General features: G+C 51.4%; 1 protein-coding gene across 1 annotated transcript in view; it reads right to left on the reverse strand.

Annotated features, from left to right (window-relative positions):
- The window catches only part of LOC144673006 (patched domain-containing protein 3-like), a 79619-nt gene that overhangs the window by 38791 nt on the left and 17545 nt on the right, over positions 1–23283 (reverse strand). The window contains exons 2-3 of the mRNA XM_078535005.1: positions 11094–11215; positions 10853–10998 (exon numbers count right to left, since the gene is read on the reverse strand). Of these exons, the coding sequence (XP_078391131.1) occupies positions 10853–10998; positions 11094–11215 (268 nt within the window). The remainder of the gene's footprint in view (positions 1–10852; positions 10999–11093; positions 11216–23283) is intronic.

The raw sequence follows: 23283 nt of genomic DNA on the forward strand, positions 1-23283 counted from the left end.
CACCTTCTGGACGTCATGGATGCCTGCTGTGATGTCCTCCACGCTCGCTCTGGGTGAAGGCCAGCAAGCAAGGTGACAAAAGCAGCATGGGAGGGGGTGGCAGCGGTGGTCAGCGCCAACACCCTGCAAAAGAGGACATCCACCCAGTGCCAAAAATGGATGAATGGTCTCATCCGTTCCAACAGGTTAAGTCACACTTCTCATCACTCTCAACTCACAGACTTAGAAACCCATCACACAACAACAGGGATCTCACACCTCAAGGGACAACACCACTAAATCTCACACACACCCTCATATCTCTATCACACTCATATCCTCTCGAGCTCGCGTCCTCATCTCATCCCTGGTTCCACTCACCACACAAACATTCCATACAGTGTCATGTCTCCTGCTCATATCCTCTCCATCTGTTTTCATGCACGAGAAGCTGGCTGAAAGTAGCAGGGAGAGATCCCAGACCCACATTAGGCCCCTCACACACTTTGAGAAGTGTGCCATCGTGCTGACTGGTGAGGGCATGGACTGTGCCTGCGGCAACAGTGAGGTCGGCGGCGAACACCCACGTGAGGATCCTGCACCACATCATTCTACTCAATGCAAATGTGAATGCTCTCTCTCCTGCTTTTGACTGCTGCCATTCATTATCTCTACCTCGGTTTGGCCAAGCGACCGACACTCTCAACCAGACAGATGCTTAGCTCCATCCATGTTCTCACCTCCAGCCAAGAGGACACCTCTTCCATTGAAGAGCTGGAAATAAGCAACTTGGAAGATCCGTTACAGCGCTTACCCACACCCTCCAACAGCACAGAGACACACACCTTGGTGGGACCTAGGTCTAGGGCAGGCTCGGGTTCACAATCTGGTGGCCACTGCACGGACACGTGTCCACAGCAGGAGGAGGCAGGTTCAGCCAAGCTCCCCGGAACTCAGAGGGCTGCTGGCGAAGAGGCATGTGTGAGGTCTGAGTCATGATGAGCCTCTGGATTCAACCTTCCAACTCATCCTGGAGAGTCAGCAGAAGGCAGGGGAAACATCACGCAGAGCTGTTGGAATCCCTCAACAGAGTGGCATGTGAGTCAGAGGAGTGCATCCGTCTGCTCTCTGATGAAGTGTTGCCCACGTGTGCGTGAATAGAGGTCCCAATGGGAAGGATGGTGGGCGCCATGGTGATCCTGGTTCAGCAGAATGTGGAGATGCATGAAGACCTGCGCTCCACTAAAGTAACCATGGGTGATTTCCTGCAGCGGCAACTCAAGAAGGATGTCCCTCCAGGTGCTCCTTCCCCTCAAGGAGTCAGGCTGAGGCTCTCGGGCACCGAAGGGAGGAGGAAAGGCAGCTGGACAGCCCTGGATCATCTCCTCAGGAATCTCAGAGGTTGTCCTCTCCCTCCAAGTCCCCTTTGCCTGTGACCCCTCAACCTTGCCTTCTGTCACCGCAGAGGGAGCAGCTGGCCCACAGTAGGTCAACTAAAGCAAGCCGGGGCACCCAAGACCTTGGCTCTCCAGAGGACCCATGCTGGAGTCATCAGAGCCAACAATTGCACACCCTTGCTGTGGATGTCAGAGCAGCACCTAGAAGTATTAGGCCTGGAAAAGTTAAGAAATTCTGATAACAATTGATTGCACAGGTGAACACATTTTGTCACTTTATAATCTGAAAAATATATTCTCTTTCACTGAATAATGTGTAATGGTGTCTTGCCGCTTCATTGACAGGCTTCGCGTGTCCTCCCACTGTATCTCCACCCCCCACTAGCAGTTCAGCTGCATGTATGGTTCTGAAGGGAGAAGCGTGCGCGCGCCAGGGTCTTTCGGAGCCTCGTGCAAGCATCTCCTGCACATGCGGATCCATCCTCCATCACACTCATCTCAATGTCCTGGACATTTTCAATGCTGCCTGCTGGGGTTCTCTTTCAGTTGTCAATCTGAGCTGACCTGCATCTCAGCCCACCCACTGATCACACTCCCATGCAGCACCTGCTCCTGCCCAACACACATTTCCTTTCACTCCCCTAATCACCCATGTCCTTTCCCCCATCACTGTCGACCCCCCGGCATCACCTTCAACCTCCCCACTGTCAGCTACCAATCAGAATCCTTCCTCTTTCTAGGATGTACAGGTGAACGTGCATGTTCTCTACCCTCCCGAAAATCCCACCCCCATTGGCCTCTCCGACCTCCTCATCCCCACCCCCAGGGTCTGTGTCTGCCTCCCAGTCCCCACCAACGACCTTCGCTGTCTTTCCTACCTATACCATCGCACCCACACCCTCCCACCCTACTGGCTCACTCTGCCCTCTCTCATTCTCACTATTCCCTCCTACCATGCCCACCCTCATTTCGCTCCCCAGGAGGCAGTCATCAACTCCTTAGACTCCTCCCTTGCACGTTCACCTGGACATCTTCCGCCCTTACTCCTTCCTCCCTTTGGACTTCTTTCTCTCCCTGAACTCTTTCCACTTTTCCTATTCCTTCCTCCCCCTTTACTCCTTCCTACCCTCACTCCTCCCCCTTCACCCTTACTCTTTCTTCCTTCCTTACTCTTTCTTTCCTCCTCACTCTTTCCTCCACCCTTACTCCTTCCCCCCTCCTTACTCCTTCTCCCGTCCTTACTCTTTCCTCCAACCTTACTCCTTCCCCCCTCATTTCTTCATTCACCCTTACTCCTTCTCCGCTCCATACTCCTTCCTCCACCCTTACTCCTCCTACCCTCCTTACTCCTTCCTCCACTTTTACTCCTTCTGCCCTCGGAACTCCTTCCTCTTCAAACTCTTTCCTCCACCCGAAGTCCTTTCCCCCTCTGTATTCTTTCCCGCTCCGAACTCCTTCCTTTACACCTTCCTCCCCCTTACACCTACCTCCCTAGTTTCCATATTCTCCTATTACATCCTCCTTCCCCATACTCCCTCCCCCCTCCCAACCTCATGTCCCAGACACCTTTATTCCCCCCTTCCAACCTCACTCACCCGACACTGTTCTCCCCTCCCAACATCACCCCCCGACACCTTCATTCCCCCCCCTCCCAACTTCACCCCAACACCTTTGTTTGCCTCCTCCCAAGGAGAGATTGCAAAAGATGTCATAAACAAAAGGTCGAAGGTGATAGTGGTGATACTGGCTAAAGGAGGTGCTAATGGTGACATTAAGAGTAGAAAGCAGGATGAGCTGGTGACAGGTGGCCCTTGTGGGGGTGGGGTGGGGGGAGCGGATGGCGTGGGAGCAAAGATCCAAATAGGCTAAAAGGTGGGGATAAAACAATGAATGGAAATAAAATTTAAAAATGAACAGAAATAGGTGTGAAAGAAATATATATATAAAAAATAAATATTTGAAAAAAGGGGATCAAAAAAGGTGTGAGGATGGAGGAGAGAGTTCGTGATCTGAAGTTGTTGAACTCAATGTTAGTCTGGAAGGCTGTAAAGTGCCTAATTGGAAGATGAGGTGCTGTTCCTCCAGTTTGCATCGAGCTTCACTGGAACATTGCAGCAGTCCAAGGATGGACATGGGAGCAGGGTGGTGTGTTGAAATGGCAGCGACAGAAGGTCTGGGTTAGGACCGTTCCCTCCAGGACACTCTGGTCCACTCCTCCATCATCCCCAACAACTCAACCACCTCCCACGGCACCTTCCCATGCAATCACAGAAGGTGCAACACTTGCCCCTTTAACTCCCCCCTCCTCACCGTCCAAGGACCCAAACACTCTTTTCATGTGAAGCAGCGCTTCACTTGCACTTCCTTCAATTTGGTCTACTGCATTCGCTGCTCCCAATGCGGTTTCCTCTACATTGGAGAGACCAAACGCAGACTGGGTGAACACTTTGCAGAACACCTTTGGTCTGTCCACAGACCTTCCTGTCACTTGCCATTTCTACACACCACCCTGCTCCCATGCAACAGTGAAGAAACAGCGATATATTTCCAAGTCAGGATGGTAAGTGGCTTGGAGGGGAACTTGCAGCTGGTGGTGTTCCCATGTGATTGCTGCCTTTGTCCTTCTCGATGCTAGTGGTCATGGGTTTGTAAGGTGCTGTCTAAGGAGGCTTGGTGAATTCCTGCAGTGCATCTTGTAGATGCTACTGTGTGTCGGTGGTGGAGGATGTGGATGAGGGGCCAATCAAGTGGGCTGCTTTGTCATAGATGGTGTCAAGCTTCTTGAGTGTTCCAGGCGAGTGGAGAGTATTCCATCATAATCCTGACTTGTGCCTCATTGATGGTGGACTGGCTTTGGGGAGTCAGGAGGTGAGTTACTCACTGCAGGATTCTTAGCCTCTGACCTGCTCTTGTAGCCACAGTATTTATATGACTAGTCCCATTCAGTTTCTGATGAATGGTAACACCCAGGATATTGATAGTGGGGGATTCAGTGATGGTAATGTCAGTCAATGTCAAGGGGTGATGGTTTGATTCTCCCTTGTTGGAGATGGTCATTGCCTGGCATTGGTGTTGCATGAATGTTACTTGCCATTTCTCAGCACAAACCTGGATATTGTCCAGGTCTTGCTGCATTTGGACCTGGTCTGCTTCAGTATCTGAGGAATCCCAAATAGTGCTGAACACGGTGCAATCATCGGCGAACACCCTCATTTCTGACCTTATGTTGAAAGGAAGATGGTTAGGCCTAGGGCATTATCCTGAGGAACCCCTGCAGTGATGTCCTGTAACTATAAGACCAGAAGATTTAGGAGCAGAAGTAGGCCATTTGGCCCATTGGCTCTGCCATTCAATGAGGTCATGGCTGATCTGATAATCCTCACCTCCACTTTCCTGCCTTTTCCCCAGAAGCCTTGATTCCCTTACTGATTAAAAATGTCTATCTCAGCCTTGAATGTATTTAATGACCCAGCCTCTACAGCCCTCTGCAGTAAAGAATTCACATTGACTACCCTCAGAGAAGAAATTCCTCCTCATCTCTGTTTCAAATGGGCACCCCTTACTCTGAAATTATGCCCTCTGGTCCTATACTGTCCCACAAGGGGAAACAACCTCTCAGTATCTATCCTGTCAAGCCCCCTAAGAATCTTATATGTTTCAATAAAGTCACCTCTCATTCTTCTAAACTCCAATGAATACAGGCCCAACCTACTCAACCTGTCCTCATAAGAAAATCCCTCCATACTTGGGATCAACCTAGTGAACCTTCTCTGGGCTGCCTCCAATGCCAGTATATCTTTCCTTAGATAAGAGGACCAAAACTGTTCACAGTATTCTAGGTGTGGTCTAACTAGTGCCATGTATAGTTTTAGCAAGACTTCCTTATTTTTATACGCCATTCCCTTTGAAATAAAGGCCAACATTCCATTTGCCTTACCTATTATCTGCTGAACTTGTATGCTAGCTTTTTGGGATTCATGCACGAGGACCCCCAAATCCCTCTGTGCTGCAGCTTTCATCAGTCTTTCTCGATTTAAATAATATTCAGCTCCTCTATTCTTCCTGCCAAAGTGCATAACCTCACACTTTCCCACATTATATTCTATCTGCCACGTTTTTGTCCACTCACTTAACCTGTCTATATCCCTCTGTAGACTCTTTGTGTCATCCTCAGCACTTACCTTCCCACCTATTTTTGTGTCATCCACAAACTTGGCTATAGCACATTCATTTCCCTCATCCAAGTCATTAATATATATTGCAAATAATTGTGGCTCCAGCACTGACCCCTGTGACACTCCACTAGTTACAGGTTGCCTGAAAATGCCCCTGTATCCCAACTCTCTGTCTTCTATTAATTAGCCAATCTTCTATCCATGCTAATTTACTGTGGTGGCCTAGGCTAATAGGGAAACCACTTACTGCAACCTTGAAGAACAATACCATCTTGTCTGACCACTGTTGTAGGATGAACCCTGAGACATACCATGTTGTTCTTTCTCAGGCCGAATGTAATCAAAGTTGTGATAACCAAGTGTGTAAGCACTGCATCTGTTGTGGTGGGAATGGAAATTTTCTAAAATATGGATTGGGCAATTAACTTATGCAAATAAGTGGATTGAGTTGTGCAAAATTTACTGATTGGTTGTAAAATGCTTTTAAGCAAGTGTTTGTGTATTCTGCTTTGAGATAGTACAATAGCTCTCGTTGTATTGTTCTCCCTTGTGCACAAATAATAAATGGGGTTTCTACGTACGAAATGATGCCTTGGTGTGATTAATCTCCGACAGTTTCTTGGAGGTTCCACTGAGATGACTAACCTGTAGGGGTGGGTCACGGAGCGCCAGCATTAGGACTTCGCGGTTCAAGGACTCCTCAGTCCACGGCAGCCCCATTTGGGCTTCGTTGACCTGCGATCTGCCTTCGCCTGCCTGTGGCTGACTCTTAGGGTAAGTCATCTATTTAAATATTTAGGAGATTAGTCTGGCCAGTAAGCTCAGGGTGGGGTTGGAGTCCCTGGAGTCTAGATTTAGTGTATTTGGGGTTGGAGTCCCTGGAGTTGGAACAGTGTGTGCGTGTGTGCTCAGGGTCGGTAGCCCTTCGGAGTTGGAATGCTGAGTGTGTGTGTGATTGCGGCTCGGGGTCCAGGACCCCTGGAAGCGTGTGAGTGAACTGATTGGTGAAGGTTCCTTGTAGTCGTAAACTGGGGGTCGGGGACCCACCAAAGACTGGCCTTTTTGTGTGTATTTTTTTTGTGTATATTATTAAATAAAAATGGGTAATATGGCATCAAAGAAACCGCAGGTTCCCCCTTTGAAGGGAACCCCAAATGCTTACATGTATGTCCATTACGGGTCTGAAAGTGTCCAACATGTTTCTGATTGGGTAAAATTGACTCAAGGTAAGGGAGAGAGCTTCCCACCAGACGGAACTTTTAATCGGGATAGAATTGAGCGCTTAGCATCTGTTTTAAAGGAGATAGAGAATTTAGGTAAGAAGAAAGTGGGTTGGCCTGCATACGTCCAGTGGAAGGACGAAATGCAGGGATGGGCTGATGAGTCGAGGAAAAGGAGTCAGGAATGAGAGAAAAAACGCAAGCAAATTGACCAAAAAGAGAAATCCAGGATCCTGGTCACGCAGCAAACCGCGCAGCCCCCAGCCGTCCGATGATGAATTCAGCGAACAGGACTGGCCTGTCTACCAGTCCCCTCCTCCTTATTATGATCCTGAACAGGCTCAACCCCTGGCTGCGGCTGCCCCGCCGCCACACGGGGGCGCGCCAGAACCTGATAGTACTACCGGTGTACAAACCCGATCCCGCTCCCAACGGAGACGGAATTTGGACTCAGCCCTCCTAACCGACCCTTCACCCTCCGGCGCCGCAACGCAAATGCCAATGAGACCATACCCTAACCCTGGGTGGAGGCATATCCCACCCGACGAAATGATGCTATTATTGTTGCAAAACTGTTGTTACGTGAATACATACCTAGATTTGGGATACCAGAGATTTTATCAAGTGATAATGGGCCTCATTTTATCGCTAAAATGATAAAGGAACCATCCAAGTGACTCCGAGTGTGTCTGGCCCATCCAACTCCCCTCTTCCTGTGACCTCAGCAGCTCCTGCTCCACAGGCCGAGGAGGATGCCACTGCTACACAGCAGGACCGTGAAAGCAGGCCAGGGCCCTCCAAGTCTTGGCCCTCCAGAGGGCGCACGCCAAAGTCAGCACAGACAGGGCGTCGCAGTCAGCAGGCTGCCTCCACCTCCGCTGTGGATGCCCAGGGAGCACTAAGGTGTAGTGACAGGGTTAGAGCAGTTAAGGAGAATTAATTCTTTTGAGATGTACATACTGTTAACTATTATCAATAAACTCCCAAGAATGTCTCACTGCCTATGGTTCCTTGTTCTGATGAGCAGTGTTCTTGTCACTCAGACGTGAAACCTTTCTGCACAAGATAAAGGCAGGTGTATCAGTCCAGGACCTCTTCCCTGTGCAGCCTTCAGACCAAAGTGATGGTCCGGCCTCACACTCCCCGAAGACATTACTGATGCCTGCACCTCGCTAGTGCTTGTCAATACTACCAAAATGTATTGAGCATTCTCGCAGAGGGTATTTGCGCTGCCATAGCTAGACTGGAGTCAAACGTCCACAAATGCGATGTGAGGAACTATGGGGTCACCTCACTGCATGTCGTCATTATCCTCCACAAATCTAGCAGCTATGAGGACCTGTCGAGCGCGCCTGCCTTGTCTAGCCAATGCAAGGGCCTCATCCCTGTCATCGTCCCCTCTGAGGGCCTCCTTAGCCTCACCCCCGTCAGTGTCCTCCTCATCGGAGGAGCCATGCAGCTCCTCCATCTCCTCCTCAGCCAGCTCGTCTCCCTGTTGGGGTGCCAAGTTGTAAAGGGCGCAGGAGATGACGATGATGCTTGACACCCTCTGCGGGCTGTATTACAGGGCTCCACCAGACTGGTCTAGACACCGGAACGTCATCTTCAACATCCCGATGGTCTGCTCCACCAAGGTACGAGCTGCTGCATGAGCTTCATTTTACCGTCGCTCTGCTACAGTCTGAGGCTGCCGCACGGGTGTCATCAGCCATGGCCTCTGCGGGTAGCCTTTGTCCCTGAGGAGTCATCCCTACAGCTTCTGTGGGCCCTGGAAGACGTTAGGGATCTGTGACCGACTGAGAATGTAGGCGTCGTGCACACTCCTGCAGGATGCGTTTCTGGTGGTCGCACACCAGCTGCACATTCAGCAAATGGAAGCCCTTGTGGTTGATGTAACCCACTGTGTGTTGCGATGGAGATTTGTGAGCCACATGAGTGCAGTCAATCGCACCCTGCACCTGTGGGAAACCTGAGATCTGGGCGAATCCAATCGCTATTGCATCCTGGCTGCCCTGGTCCCAGGCAAAATGCACAAAGTTGTGTGCCCTCGCAAAGATGGCATCCGTGGCCTCATGGAGGCATTTGTGGGTGGAGGCTTGAGAGATTCCACAGAGATCGCTTGTGGAGCCCTAAAAGGAGCCTGTGCACAGAAATTGAGTGCCATGGTCATTTTCACAGGCACTGGATTCCCTCCATGTCCCTGTGGTGCCAAATCCTGCAATAACGGGCAGATGTGAGCAACCAGTTCTGTTGACATTTGCAGTCTTCGGCGAAAGTGGTGCTCAGTCATCTGCAGGAATGAAAGGCGACTTCTATAGACCCTGGATGTCATTAGGCGCAGGCCTGCAACGGCTCGCTGTGGCTCTTGGGCTGCGGCTCTTGGGCTGTGTGTGCAAGAGCCCCAGCTTCCTCTTCTTCCTGAGGTTGCTGCTCTTGTCTCTGCGCAGCCAGGAGCCTCAGTCGCTCTCTCCTGCCTTCTTTGTGCTCTGTAGGCCATCAGGCATTCAGCTAGTTCACCAGGCTCCATGATCCTTCTGTACTCCTCCTGCAGGATGAAAGAGAGAGATATGTGGTCAGCATGGGTGTGCTAAGAACCTGCCCCGGTTAAGTGTGATGGCCTCTCAACACTTCCCGGAGAGTGCTGGGCACCACTTGGATGGCCAGAGATTAGTGCGCTGCATGGCTGCCTTGTTAGCTTGAACCATAGGGGAGACCTGTTCCAAACTGGGATGCTGACATTGCAAGGGGCTGTGAGCACTTCCAGCAGAGACTGCTACATGGCCAGCTTTAGCGAGGAGATTGTACAATGTATGCGGTCCAACTACTCTGCAGTCTACTAAAGTGCTCATGAGCTTGAAGTCTATACCGGGGTGGGGGAGCTCTGGAGAACTTGGTAGCACTTTGATGCCTCTGTGCTGCTGAGTGGGCAGATAAGCTTAGGAGCCAGACCCCAATCATACCAATGTGGTTGGGCCTGAATTGACTCAGTTGCAGACGAATGGTCACTTTCTACAGGTTTCCCGAATGTGTGGCCACTTCTCTCACCCACCTTACCCTATCCCGAATGCTTGCGCACTATATTCAATGGCAGTACTGCCATTGCCTCCCCCCACCATCAGTCACCCCAATGGCAAGGCTGCACCTGCCACCCCCCACTGCCTCTCACCCTCACAAGTCACTTCAGAGGCAAGGCTGCACCTGCCCCTGCCCCCAGCTCCCCCTCACCTACAAAAGTCACCTCCGAGGCAGGGCGGCACTTACCCTGGCCCCCAGTGCCCCTGAAGCCTGCAGAGCAACAGGTGACCCTGGCAAGCTTTGCAGAACGTTGCTGTGCACTCACCTCCAGTTCACCCAAAGTGCAGGCCGCCAAGTGCACCTCACCTCTGTGCTGTTGTGAAACATGTTGGCATGCTGTCCCGCCAGTGTGGATGGACGAGCCAGCGGGGGTCCAAGAGACTGGTGGGATGGCCTGATAATGATATGATGTATTACAATGAGGTTCCCGATGACCGATGGAGGGAAACACGGCCTGCCGTTGGCAAGCTGAGCAGACCATCGCCACTGTGAAACCAATCACGTCATAATGTCCACTCATGCCGCCTATCATGCCTGTCACCAGCAGGCATGGAAAATCTCCCCTCCACCAAAGTCTACTTCCTTGGGTAATCATACAACTGCCCACCCCCACCCCATCACTCTCACTGATAACCCCCACTCCGACTCCCCCCATGACCCCTCCTGACTCAAGAACCCTCTCAATCCGACTTGACATAGTTTCCTTTCTTTTTCTCCTAAACTCTCTCCCTCATAGCATCCAATTGTTTCAATTTGTATTTAAATAAATGACAGCTTTTTAATGAAGCCAAAATTGTATATAAAAATATACATGCATTGGCACAAAATTCAAAAGATAAATATGAAGTTGTATTTTTACATTAATTCTGATCCTGGTCTCAATTATTTCAAAATATGACCCTTTGCTAGGGCAAACCATATCTTCATATCACAAACTATTTTTATATTACTTACTTCTATTGGATTTGAAAATTAAATGATACTAAAAAAACCCATAGACACTGACCTAGAATCAAAAAGGGTGAATTAGCAGTATTGATAGCAAATGACATCCCACAATGCAGCAACAGTCCAAAGCCAGCTAGAACAGCGAGTCCAGCTGATATGACACCCAGAAAAGAAACCCAGACCTTATTCCTCACGCAGTCAAGCCTGAAAATAAATGACATAAAATCTAAAATAGGTTATAGGTGTTAGTTTGCGCAAACAAAATATGTTGATACATTGAAGTGAAAAAATTACTTTACCTCATACAACTTACAATAGCAAAGGTTATTGTAAGGAAGTAAGTGATTGAAAAAAGTGGAATTATTGTTTTGCTATTTTTTTCAAACTCTTCCTGTCTTGACATGGAAGTGAAATGTGAAACCTGTAATTCAGAAAAAAGTTGGAAAATTCATCAAATAAAAAGGAAAAAAAGCTATTCCTATAACATACTTGTGTCAATGTGATTCTTATTACTAATACTTAATTGCAGTTCAAAATAACTATACCAAAATACTAAAACTAACAATTAATGATGTATTATTGTAACACACCGCCCTTCCATATGCCTTCAGCTATCTGGAACCCACGCTTTGGAAATTTCCATGAAACCCTGAGTGTCTCTACTTTCCTCTCCTCCTTTAAGCTCTCCTTAAAACTTACCTCATTGACCAACATTTGGTAATGCCTTCTAATACTTTCTTTTTGTCTCATCTGCTACTTTTGTCTAATTATGCCTCTGTGAATCACCTTGGCACATTTGTTTATGTTATAGTTAAGTTGGTTGCAGCAGTTGTAACAATACTGGTGCAGAGTACTGTAATTCTGGCTGGTGTCTCTTCTTAGGCATCTTCCCTTAGCAGTGTACTTTCCTCCCCACTTACTTTAAAAGCATCTTAATGGCTTTGACAGATATAACAGTATTACATAGGTCTTAACATCTCTGATATCGGTGTTTTATCAAGTTTATAGTCACCAGTACTGGGGGCAGGAAGGAAGGGTACTGCTGGGACAGACTCCAACTGAACTTAAATGAGACAGAATGCCTCAAGGAAAGGATAAACAGAGCTATGGATAAGACTTTAAACTACTAAGATGAATAGAGGCTGTGGAAATAACATAAGCTTGAAAAAAAGAAATTTGAGATTAAAGGTCACATCAAGTTAAGAAAAAGGGGCAACAAAAAGTCAGGAAACAAATATGGTTTAAGAACATATGAATGGCTTAAAATAAAATGAGCAATTAATAAAAAATTATCTAAATTACCTGTATATTAATATGCACAGCATCTGGAAAAAAGGGGCAACAACTGATAGTGAGGAACCAGATGCAAGGGGCAACAGAAACATGGCAGTTAAGTATTCCGATGAAAACATATTTAGAAAAGATAGGGAAGGAATAAGGGATTGGATGGCTATGCTAATTAGAGAACTTCTTAGGCAGCCCCTTGGGATCGAGATGACTTGCTCCCACTTCTGAGATGGCTGATAAGCCGAAGACATGGTCTTCAGATTCTGCCACATTGGGTGGGGGGGAGGAGAGGGGGAGGGGGGTGGGGGGGGTGGTGGTGGGGGTAGGTGGTCCTTGAAGGGTCAGGTAGATGAATTCTTTGGAGGTTTGAGCGATCTTTCCCAAATGAACTTTCTCTATTTTGGTTGATCACAAGCCAGGGATCCCCATGAGTCAGTGGGATGTTTGACTTCTTCAGGGGTGCTTTGAGGCCATCACTAAATTGTTTCCACTGTCCTCATTGGAGTTTCTTGCCATGACCAAGTTCAGAGCAGAGTAGTTGATTCAGGTGTCTGGCGCCAGGCTTAGGAACGACATGTCCCACGCAGTGGAGCTGGTTTTGAGTGATTAGTGCCATAATGCTAGGTATGCTGGTTTGGGAGAGGACACAGCTCTTGGACTGCCTTTCTTGTCCAGTGACTTTGGAGAATCTTCCGAAGGCACTGTCAAGAAGATATAATGATTTTCATAACGTTATTGGAATTTATTGTAGTGTAATAGTGGGGGGGGTGGGGGTGTGTGTGTGTGTGTGTGTGTGTGCATGTGAGAGTGAGTGTGAGAGAGAGAGAGAGAGAGAGAGAGACTTAATTGAATTAAAGGCAGCTAGTCTGATGTATTAGAAGATAAGCTAGGTTTGAGATGTTAAGTAGGCGAACATAGGGGAAGTTTTAGAATGTAAGGTGTAAAGGGAATACTTGCATTTTTAAATAAACCAGACTAGCTTGAATTCTAAAGAGTGAGGGGGTGAAATGTTTCACCTAACCAGGAGAAGTTAAGAAACAGTGTTTTTATTTTTCCCAAAGATTACTGGTAAAATTGGTACGTTGATGGATTTTTATTATTAGAGAGTTAAAAGTCCAAAGACATAGTGAAACAATGGGAATTTGCATTCAAAGAGGAAAATATGTGTAAAAGAAAAAGCTGTGTGTAAAGGTAGGCATTCTAAGATCTAACACAAAGGTGAAAAGCCTCCAGCATCCAAGTCTCAAGCTGCTGTCTACAAGGAACTGAAATTGAGAAAAACTCACTTTGAATTCGACTGTTCGGCGTATTGTGTTACTTTACCCGGGTCTTTTAAACCTATGTGTCTCACTGTTGCCTTAACGAAGGTGTAACTGGGGCTTAGATTAATTAGGGAATTTTGGAGTTATCATAGATAGTAGTAATTTGTAGATCTATGTATGTGTTTAAAATAATTTCTTCTATTAATAAAAGGTTTAATTCAGTTTTGTAAGAAACCTATAAGACTTGGTGGCCTTCTTTTTACTGAACTCAAAGCCCGCATCTCAAAAATAAGTATAAACTGCAAATAATTGTGGCAGTTGCTTCAAGTTTTCCTCTGGGGTTTGGGCAGCTTGGCATTTACCATCTGCCTGCCACAACATGCACCATTGGTGATACTTCTCCAGATGCCTGCTGTAGGTTGCCCAACTCTCAGAATCATATAGCAACATGGTGATCACTACTGCCCAGTAAACTATAACCTCAGTCTCAGGATTTTTTGCATTTGACAAGGCACTACATTAAAGGTTACTACAAAAATAAGAGCTCTTGGTATAGCGAGTAACATATTAGCATGGATAGAGAATCGGTTAGCTAACAGGAAACAGGGTAGGTATAAATGGGTCATATTTGGGTTGGCAAGATATGATGAGTGGAGGGATCATCAGTGTGGTGGCCTCAACTATTTACAATTTATATCAATGACCTGAATGAAGGGACCAAATGCATGGTTGCTAAATTTGCTGATGATAATGTTAAGACCGGCTGGGACTGTTGAGAAAAAAAAAGACATGGGGCAGAATTTTCCGTTTGTCGGTTGGGCAGGCCTGACCGACCGACTCGGCGGCAGGCGGGGCAGCCGATTGCCGCTGGAGAAATGGGCTGTGCAGCCATTTTCCGCGGGCGAGCCAATTAAGGCCCGTGTTGGTAAGTGACTCCCGTGGAGAACAGGAAAATATTTGCGGGGGCGGGCGGCCTCAGACTGCCGGTTCCAATGGGGAACCGGCAGCCTGTATAAAGAGCGGATTCAAAATTGGCTTAGTTGTAGGAGGCAGAGGGTGATGACAGAAGCATGCTTTGGTGACTGGAAGACAGTGTCCAGTGGCGTACCACAGGGATCTGTGCTCGGTCCCCTATTATTTGTCATTTATATAAACGACATAGATGACTATGTGGGGGGAGTAGGATTAGTAAGTTTGCGGATGACACAAAGATCGGCCGGGTGGTTAACAGTGAGGTTGAGTGTCTTGGGCTACAGGAAGATATAGACGGGATGGTCAAATATGCAGATAAGTGGCAGATGGAATTTAACTCGGAAAAGTGTGAGGTGATACACTTTGGAAGGAGTAATTTGACAAGGAAGTATTCAATGAACGGCATGGCACTAGGAAGTTCTGAGGAACAAAGGGACCTTGGCATGTGTGTCCATAAGATCTCTGAAGGCGGAGGGGCATGTTAGTGGGGTGGTGAAAAAGGCATATGGGACACTTGCCTTTATCAATTGAGGCATAGATTACAAAAGTAGGGAGGTCATGTTAGGGTTGTATAGAACCTTGGTGAGGCCACAGCTGGAGTACTGTGTGCAGTTCTGGTCACCACATTATAGGAAGGATGTGATTGCACTGGAGGGGGTGCAGAAGAGATTCACCAGGATGTTGCCTGGGATGAAACGTTTAAGTTAGGAAGAGAGGTTGGATAGACCTGGGTTGTTTTCGTTGGAGCAGAGAAGACTGAGGGGCGTCCTGATTGAGTGTACAAGATTATGAGGGGCATGGACAAGGAGCAGCTGTTCCCCTTAGTTGAAGGGTCAGTCACAAGGGGGCATAAGTTCAAGGTGAGGGGCAGGAGGTTTAGGGGGGTGGATGTGAGGAAAAACTTTTTTACCCAGAGTGTGGTGACGGTCTGGAATGCACTGCCTGGGAGGGCGGTGGAAGCAGGTTGCCTCACATCCTTTAAAAAGTACCTGGATGAGCACTTGGCCCATAGCCTTGAATGTTATGACGTGCCATGTGCTGGTAAATGGCATTAGGTAGGTAGGTCAGGCGTTTCTCACGTGTCGATGCAGACTTGATGGGCCGAAGGGCCTCTTCTGCACTGTGATTCATCAGGAGAATTGCAAGCTGTTTTTACGCCAGTGGACTTCCGACTTTTTGCCTGCCGCTGGATGCTATGCTGCCGCCCACCATGAAACCAGCTGCAGGCGGGATGGGAAAATTCTCCAAATCAGAGCCAGGGGTAAAGAACACAATTTTTAGGTACTGCTCCATCTTTATGGAAAAAGAACTTTTAAAGCATTTTTCATTAATAATAACTGTTTTACTTCCATGAGAATGCTTGTGTTTGTTTGCCTGCAGTATCATGGTGTAAACAATAGGGCAAACAGCATTTAACCTGACCCAATGACCTGACAGTTATAACATCGTTTGCCTGCTATGTGATGAGCCATTGGTTGCGAATACATGGCTACACACCTGGTTGATGCTTTATTGGAAAATTACCATGAGCTTCAAAAGAGCTAGGTTCCAATCAGTATCTTTCTGAATGTTGTTACGGTATGTTACAATAGACTGAACTTATATTGGCTTCCAATCTATTCCAACTGGACACCAATATAGGTAGATTGGAGAGATACACTCATAAGAAACCTGGACAAACAGCAACAATTGATGGGTGTATTTTTTTTATCACCAGTCCGCGTCAATGTCTATGCATAAGCAATGATTAAAGGAGCGTTTGAAGTAAGAATCTGGCATTAAGTAGCCATGCAGCCTCAGAGAAGAAGAGAGGAGGGGAGGGGAGAAAGCGAGGAGGGGAGGGGAGGGGAGAAAGCGAGGAGGGGAGGGGAGGGAGAAAGCGAGGAGGGGAGGGGAGGGGAGAAAGCGAGGAGGGGAGGGGAGGGGAGAAAGCGAGGAGGGGAGGGGAGGGGAGAAAGCGAGGAGGGGAGGGGAGGGGAGAAAGCGAGGAGGGGAGGGGAGGGGAGAAAGCGAGGAGGGGAGGGGAGGGGAGAAAGCGAGGAGGGGAGGGGAGGGGAGAAAGCGAGGAGGGGAGGGGAGGGGAGAAAGCGAGGAGGGGAGGGGAGGGGAGAAAGCGAGGAGGGGAGGGGAGGGGAGAAAGCGAGGAGGGGAGGGGAGGGGAGAAAGCGAGGAGGGGAGGGGAGGGGAGAAAGCGAGGAGGGGAGGGGAGGGGAGAAAGCGAGGAGGGGAGGGGAGGGGAGAAAGCGAGGAGGGGAGGGGAGGGGAGAAAGCGAGGAGGGGAGGGGAGGGGAGAAAGCGAGGAGGGGAGGGGAGGGGAGAAAGCGAGGAGGGGAGGGGAGGGGAGAAAGCGAGGAGGGGAGGGGAGGGGAGAAAGCGAGGAGGGGAGGGGAGGGGAGAAAGCGAGGAGGGGAGGGGAGGGGAGAAAGCGAGGAGGGGAGGGGAGGGGAGAAAGCGAGGAGGGGAGGGGAGGGGAGAAAGCGAGGAGGGGAGGGGAGGGGAGAAAGCGAGGAGGGGAGGGGAGGGGAGAAAGCGAGGAGGGGAGGGGAGGGGAGAAAGCGAGGAGGGGAGGGGAGGGGAGAAAGCGAGGAGGGGAGGGGAGGGGAGAAAGCGAGGAGGGGAGGGGAGGGGAGAAAGCGAGGAGGGGAGGGGAGGGGAGAAAGCGAGGAGGGGAGGGGAGGGGAGAAAGCGAGGAGGGGAGGGGAGGGGAGAAAGCGAGGAGGGGAGGGGAGGGGAGAAAGCGAGGAGGGGAGGGGAGGGGAGAAAGCGAGGAGGGGAGGGGAGGGGAGAAAGCGAGGAGGGGAGGGGAGGGGAGAAAGCGAGGAGGGGAGGGGAGGGGAGAAAGCGAGGAGGGGAGGGGAGGGGAGAAAGCGAGGAGGGGAGGGGAGGGGAGAAAGCGAGGAGGGGAGGGGAGGGGAGAAAGCGAGGAGGGGAGGGGAGGGGAGAAAGCGAGGAGGGGAGGGGAGGGGAGAAAGCGAGGAGGGGAGGGGAGGGGAGAAAGCGAGGAGGGGAGGGGAGGGGAGAAAGCGAGGAGGGGAGGGGAGGGGAGAAAGCGAGGAGGGGAGGGGAGGGGAGAAAGCGAGGAGGGGAGGGGAGGGGAGGAAAGCGAGGAGGGGAGGGGAGGGGAGAAAGCGAGGAGGGGAGGGGAGGGGAGAAAGCGAGGAGGGGAGGGGAGGGGAGAAAGCGAGGAGGGAAGGGAGGGGAGAAAGCGAGGAGGGGAGGGGAGGGGAGAAAGCGAGGAGGGGAGGGGAGGGAGAAAGCGAGGAGGGGAGGGGAGGGGAGAAAGCGAGGAGGGGAGGGGAGGGGAGAAAGCGAGGAGGGGAGGGGAGGGGAGAAAGCGAGGAGGGGAGGGGAGGGGAGAAAGCGAGGAGGGGAGGGGAGGGGAGAAAGCGAGGAGGGGAGGGGAGGGGAGAAAGCGAGGAGGGGAGGGGAGGGGAGAAAGCGAGGAGGGAGGGGAGGGGAGAAAGCGAGGAGGGGAGGGGAGGGGAGAAAGCGAGGAGGGGAGGGGAGGGGAGAAAGCGAGGAGGGGAGGGGAGGGGAGAAAGCGAGGAGGGGAGGGGAGGGGAGAAAGCGAGGAGGGGAGGGGAGGGGAGAAAGCGAGGAGGGGAGGGGAGAAAAGCGAGGAGGGGAGGGGAGGAGGGGAGAAAGCGAGGAGGGGAGGGGAGGGGAGAAAGCGAGGAGGGGAGGGGAGGGGAGAAAGCGAGGAGGGGAGGGGAGGGGAGAAAGCGAGGAGGGGAGGGGAGGGGAGAAAGCGAGGAGGGGAGGGGAGGGGAGAAAGCGAGGAGGGGAGGGGAGGGGAGAAAGCGAGGAGGGGAGGGGAGGGGAGAAAGCGAGGAGGGGAGGGGAGGGGAGAAAGCGAGGAGGGGAGGGGAGGGGAGAAAGCGAGGAGGGGAGGGGAGGGGAGAAAGCGAGGAGGGGAGGGGAGGGGAGAAAGCGAGGAGGGGAGGGGAGGGGAGGGGAGAAAGAGGGGAGGGGAGGGGAGGGGAGAAAGAGGGGAGGGGAGGGGAGGGGAGAAAGAGAGGAGGGGAGGGGAGGGGAGAAAGAGAGGAGGGGAGGGGAGGGGAGAAAGAGAGGAGGGGAGGGGAGGGGAGAAAGAGAGGAGGGGAGGGGAGGGGAGAAAGAGAGGAGGGGAGGGGAGGGGAGAAAGAGAGGAGGGGAGGGGGAGGGGAGAAAGAGGGGAGGGGAGGGGAGAAAGAGAGGAGGGGAGGGGAGGGGAGAAAGAGAGGAGGGGAGGGGAGAAAGAGAGGAGGGGAGGGGAGGGGAGAAAGAGAGGAGGGGAGGGGAGGGGAGAAAGAGAGGAGGGGAGGGGAGGGGAGAAAGAGAGGAGGGGAGGGGAGGGGAGAAAGAGAGGAGGGGAGGGGAGGGGAGAAAGAAAGAGAGGAGGGGAGGGGAGAAAGAAAGAGAGGAGGGGAGGGGAGAAAGAAAGAGAGGAGGGGAGGGGAGAAAGAAAGAGAGGAGGGGAGGGGAGAAAGAAAGAGAGGAGGGGAGGGGAGAAAGAGGAGAGGGGAGAAAGAGGAGAGAGGAGAGAAAGAAGAGAGAGGAGAGAAAGAAGAGAGAGGAGAGAAAGAAGAGAGAAAGAGAGGAGAAAGAGGAGAAAGAGAAAGGAAGGGAGGCTGCAGGAGAGGCCAGCGGTGGCCACTGTGCCCCCCAATTTTCAGATGCATGCCTTGCTGTCCTCCTGCAAGAGGTGGCTATCCGTTGGCACATTCTGTATCCTGAGGATGGGAGGAGGAGGGCCCCCCATGTCACCAGCCAGGCGTGGGAGGAGGTGGGTGATGCTGTAAGTGCCCATGATGATGTATGCCGCACTGGCTCCCAGTGCAGGAAATGATTCAATGATTTGCTGCGCACTGGACGGGTGAGTACCATGTCTGTCTTGGCCATTTGACCCAGAAGGCAGCCTTAGCCTTTGAGCCCCCCCTACCATGTCTTGCTGTCGTTACTGCATAGGGCATCTGTCGCACGCTGGGTGGGCAAATGTGTACTGACAATGCTTATATCAGCCTTAGTGGTTGATAAGAAGGGTTCTCCCTGCAGCATATGTTGGTGTTTGTGGCATTTGAGTAGTCTGGGGGCAACCTGTAGGCGAGGCCGCACGACTCATACTCAGAACTCCAACACATCTCATATTGATGGTAATAAGATGGTGCAAGGGGTGCCTCAAGGTGTTTTGGGCAATGCCATCTGCTGGCATCGGCACCGCACCTAGTTGCGCCTCTTTGCCATGGGCGCGAAGACCCGTGTGCTATTCAAAGTGATGGACGCCGAATGTGTCCAAGGTGCCCGGTGGGGGAGGGGGTTTGGGACCAGCCGTACTATCATCTGGGGACTGATCACCAGTAGTGTGGACAGCAGCCACTGGAGGCCTCAGATGGGCCACTGTGGTTGGGGTGCAGCGTGCGCGTGCAGAGTACATGAGCGAGCAGCCCCAATAAATCCTCTTCTCTGTTTTGCAGGCAAAAAGTCACCACAATGCCTGGGAGCACCAGAGGACTGGAGGTGGGTGCGCCCTCGTCCAGTGCCTCACACACTTTGAAGAGCAGGCCATGGAGCGGGGCAGGAGCCAGTAGGCCAGGGTGGCGAGGCTGGGGTCCAGCGGCCAGGTATTTGAGGTCCACCGTCCCATCCACTGTCTGCCCACCATCCAAACCGCTGATGGTTGCTGCAATCGTTAATGCTAAAACAATGCTCATTCACAGACTGAGCCATTCTGATGTGTGGGTCATACAGAAGGGACCCTCATCCCTTTGAGGAAACGCGTCTCTACCACTTTCCAAAGTCACCTTATCCCATTTGTGACCACTATCACCATGGTCTAACATGCCATTGGATCGCTGCTGCACAGCCAAAGACTTATTTCATCGTAGGGGGTTTGGGACCTCCAGCACCCTTTCAGCCAGTGCGCCCCACATTACTTTGTCCAAAAGGTCCTCAGCACCTCAGCTGTGAACCTTATGGCACTCAACTTAGATGAGTGCCACCACGTTACTCATCCCTGCGCCAAGGGGAAATGTTGCCTTCTGCCCGCCCGGTCTATGCCCCTCCTTACGGAATGAAGGCCAATAATGTGACCTCTCAATCTCCTGTGATTGACAGCAAATGTCACAACTGTTTGCGATGTTTCCTCAGCCCCGCAACTATCCAGGCCACAATGCACCCAGGTCAGGTACCTCGGCACTCTCCCCACTCCTATGGTTCAGAACATGCCATGTGGCATTCCTGAGGCCCTCTGACCAGCCTGTCTGCATGTGCGTTTAATGGTTGGGGCTCATCTTGACTCTTTTCCACCTCACCAATGTTTTTCTCCTGAGGGTCTTGAAGGGTGAGCGACTTATGAGGCTGGGGGGGAAAGGGGTGAAAGGTAGAACTGAATGTACGCTAACTGATGCACTGTCCTTGTTAATTTCAGCATCGAGGTGTGTGTGTCTGCGCTGGTGCTTGGCTGACTGAAATGATGTGCCGCAAGTTACACCGCAGCCCCCTCTCCATACCTGAGGGCCAACATGTGCAACTTGCGGCACATCATTTCAGTCAGCCAGGCACCAGCGCAGACACACGCACCTCGATGGGGACTTTACCTTCGGCTAGTGTCCTGGGCCACAGTGGAGAGGGCACATCACAATCGCTGGAAGAGATGGTAGGGGCAAAGAGTGCCGATGGCTCCAGCAGCCAGAGGGCTGCAGGGGATGAGGCATATGCTGAGTCCGGCACTGATGACGTGCCTCTGGAGTTGTCCCCAATGAAGCAGCTGAAAGGACAGGCGGCAGGAAGTGTGTTTGCATCTGGCAGGGTTGCATGAGGGAATGCGCCAGTTGCTCTCTGCGACGGAGGAGTCCAGGCAGAGTGCACGTGAAGGTTTGGCCCTCAGGGCAGAGCTTCAGACTTCCTCCAATGAGAGATTGGCGACTCTCATCGAGAGGGGCTTCAATCGAATGGAACATTTTATGACTGGGATACGCTCTGACCTGCAAGCCCGCACGGCAGTACTGGCCACGGGTGGTCATTCCCAATGTGGGAGATGTTGTGGACACCAAGCGTCAGCACTCGGTGCCCATGCATCTGCAGGGAGGTCGAAAGGGACCTCACGTCGGCGCAGCAGCAGCCTGTCGTCGCTGCGAGCTCCTCTCAGGGCGCTCCGGATGAGGGCAGCAGCTCCTCTGCCAGTCAACATTTCTTCCATTGAGGCTGCAACAACTGGGGAGGTGCCAGTTCAGGAACTAGCCACTCCCTCCCAGGCGGGGCCATCACAGGCTCCACGAGCCTGAGGACGCCCGCCAAGGTCATCGAGGCCAATAGGACAGCAGAGTCAGCAGGCTGTCTCTCAAGCCACTCTGAGCGATGGGGGCTCCTAGAAGTAGCACCTGAAAACGTAAGCATAAGGCACCTTAGGCACTCCATAGGTATGTCACTGGTGATTTTGTGTTGGCCTTAGTATAGGGATCCATATTTTTCTTATCGCAAAAAAAGTGCTGTGTGCTTTTCTTTTGGACACAATAAAGTCCACCTTTGTTACCATGACTGAGGATCTTTTGTTTGTGGTGCATTTTTCTTTTTCACATATTTATCATGAGTATTTGAGTGGACATTGATGTTTCTGTACTGAGCCCTTATTTGCAGCTGAACAGGTAGAAGATGTGACACCTAAGTGCCACGTGTGGAAGCGCCAGGCAATGCTGTTCCTGCTGATCCATGTGTGTGGAGCTAGCTGAAGGTTCTTTGGATTAAATTGTCCCAGGTGTCCCTGCCTCCTTGGTGTAAATGCCGGTCGTCGTTGTGGCCCTCATCATCGCCCTGTGCTTCCTCGTCCTCTGAGGCACTGCTGGATTCATCATGTGCAGCCTTAACCAGGGCATCAAGGTCTTCACTGTCAACTGCATCCCCCCTTTCCAGCGCAAGATTGTGCAGAGCGCAGCATAATACCACTATTAGAGAGACGCGATCTGGGGGCAACTGGAGTGCGCCCCCTGAGTGGTCCAGGCAACGGAAGCACATCTTGAGAAGACCGATGGCTCTCTCCACCACAGCCCTTGTGGTGCCCCGGCTCCTATTGTACCGCTGCTCAGCTTCTGTTCTTGGACGGCGGAGTGGCATCATGAGCCACCTTGAGGGGATAGCCCTTGTTACCCAGCAGCCATCCATCCAGCTGAGCTGGAGCACTGAAGAGCCCCGGCACCTGGGAGTGTCTGAGGATGTCGGTGTCTTGGGAGCTGCCTGGGTACCTTGCGCAGACTTGTAAAATCTGCATCCTGTGATCACACACTATCTGCACGTTCATGGAGTGGAATCCCTTCCTGTTGACAAAGGTACCGGTCTCATCCGCTAGCGCCTTGATGGCCACACGTGTGCAGTCTATTGCAGCCTGGACGCGGGGGAAGCCAGCAATGGCCGCGAAGCCTCTGGTGCGCTGTGCCTGACTTGCCTGGTCGCAGCGTAAGTGGATGAAGGTCAAAACCCGTTTGAACAGAGCGTCTGTAACCTACTTGACACAAGTGTGGACAGCTGATTGGGAGACACCGCAAAGATCACCCACCGAGCCCTGCAAGGAGCCAGAGGCACAGAAGTGAAGGGCAACTGCGAGCTTCAGAGCTGCTGGCATGGGGTGTCCACCCACACAGTTAGAGGAGATCTCAGGGCCAATCATCTGACAGATATAGTTGACTGTCTCCCTTGGGAGTGGGAGCCACGTTCGCCACTGCACCTCAGTCATATTGAGGTAGCTGCTTGGCTGCCTGTGCACCCTGGCAGCAGGATAATGGCGTCTTCCCCGGCCCCTAGCATCTTGGACAACCTCTTGGCCCTGCGCCCCTTGTGCCTGGTCTCCCAAAGGTGGCTCCCCTGGAGGCTGATTGTCCAGTCCTAGCCTCCTCCTTATTCTATCCCTCCCTTCCTCCTCAGGGGAGCTGCCTCCAGTGGAGAGGTCAGAACCCATACCCCCAGACTAAGCGGAGGCCTCCGGAAAGCTGCAGGCTCG

The sequence above is a fragment of the Cetorhinus maximus genome, unplaced genomic scaffold, assembly GCF_964194155.1.
Source record: "Cetorhinus maximus unplaced genomic scaffold, sCetMax3.hap1.1 HAP1_SCAFFOLD_196, whole genome shotgun sequence".
Classification (NCBI taxonomy): Eukaryota; Metazoa; Chordata; class Chondrichthyes; order Lamniformes; family Cetorhinidae; genus Cetorhinus; species Cetorhinus maximus.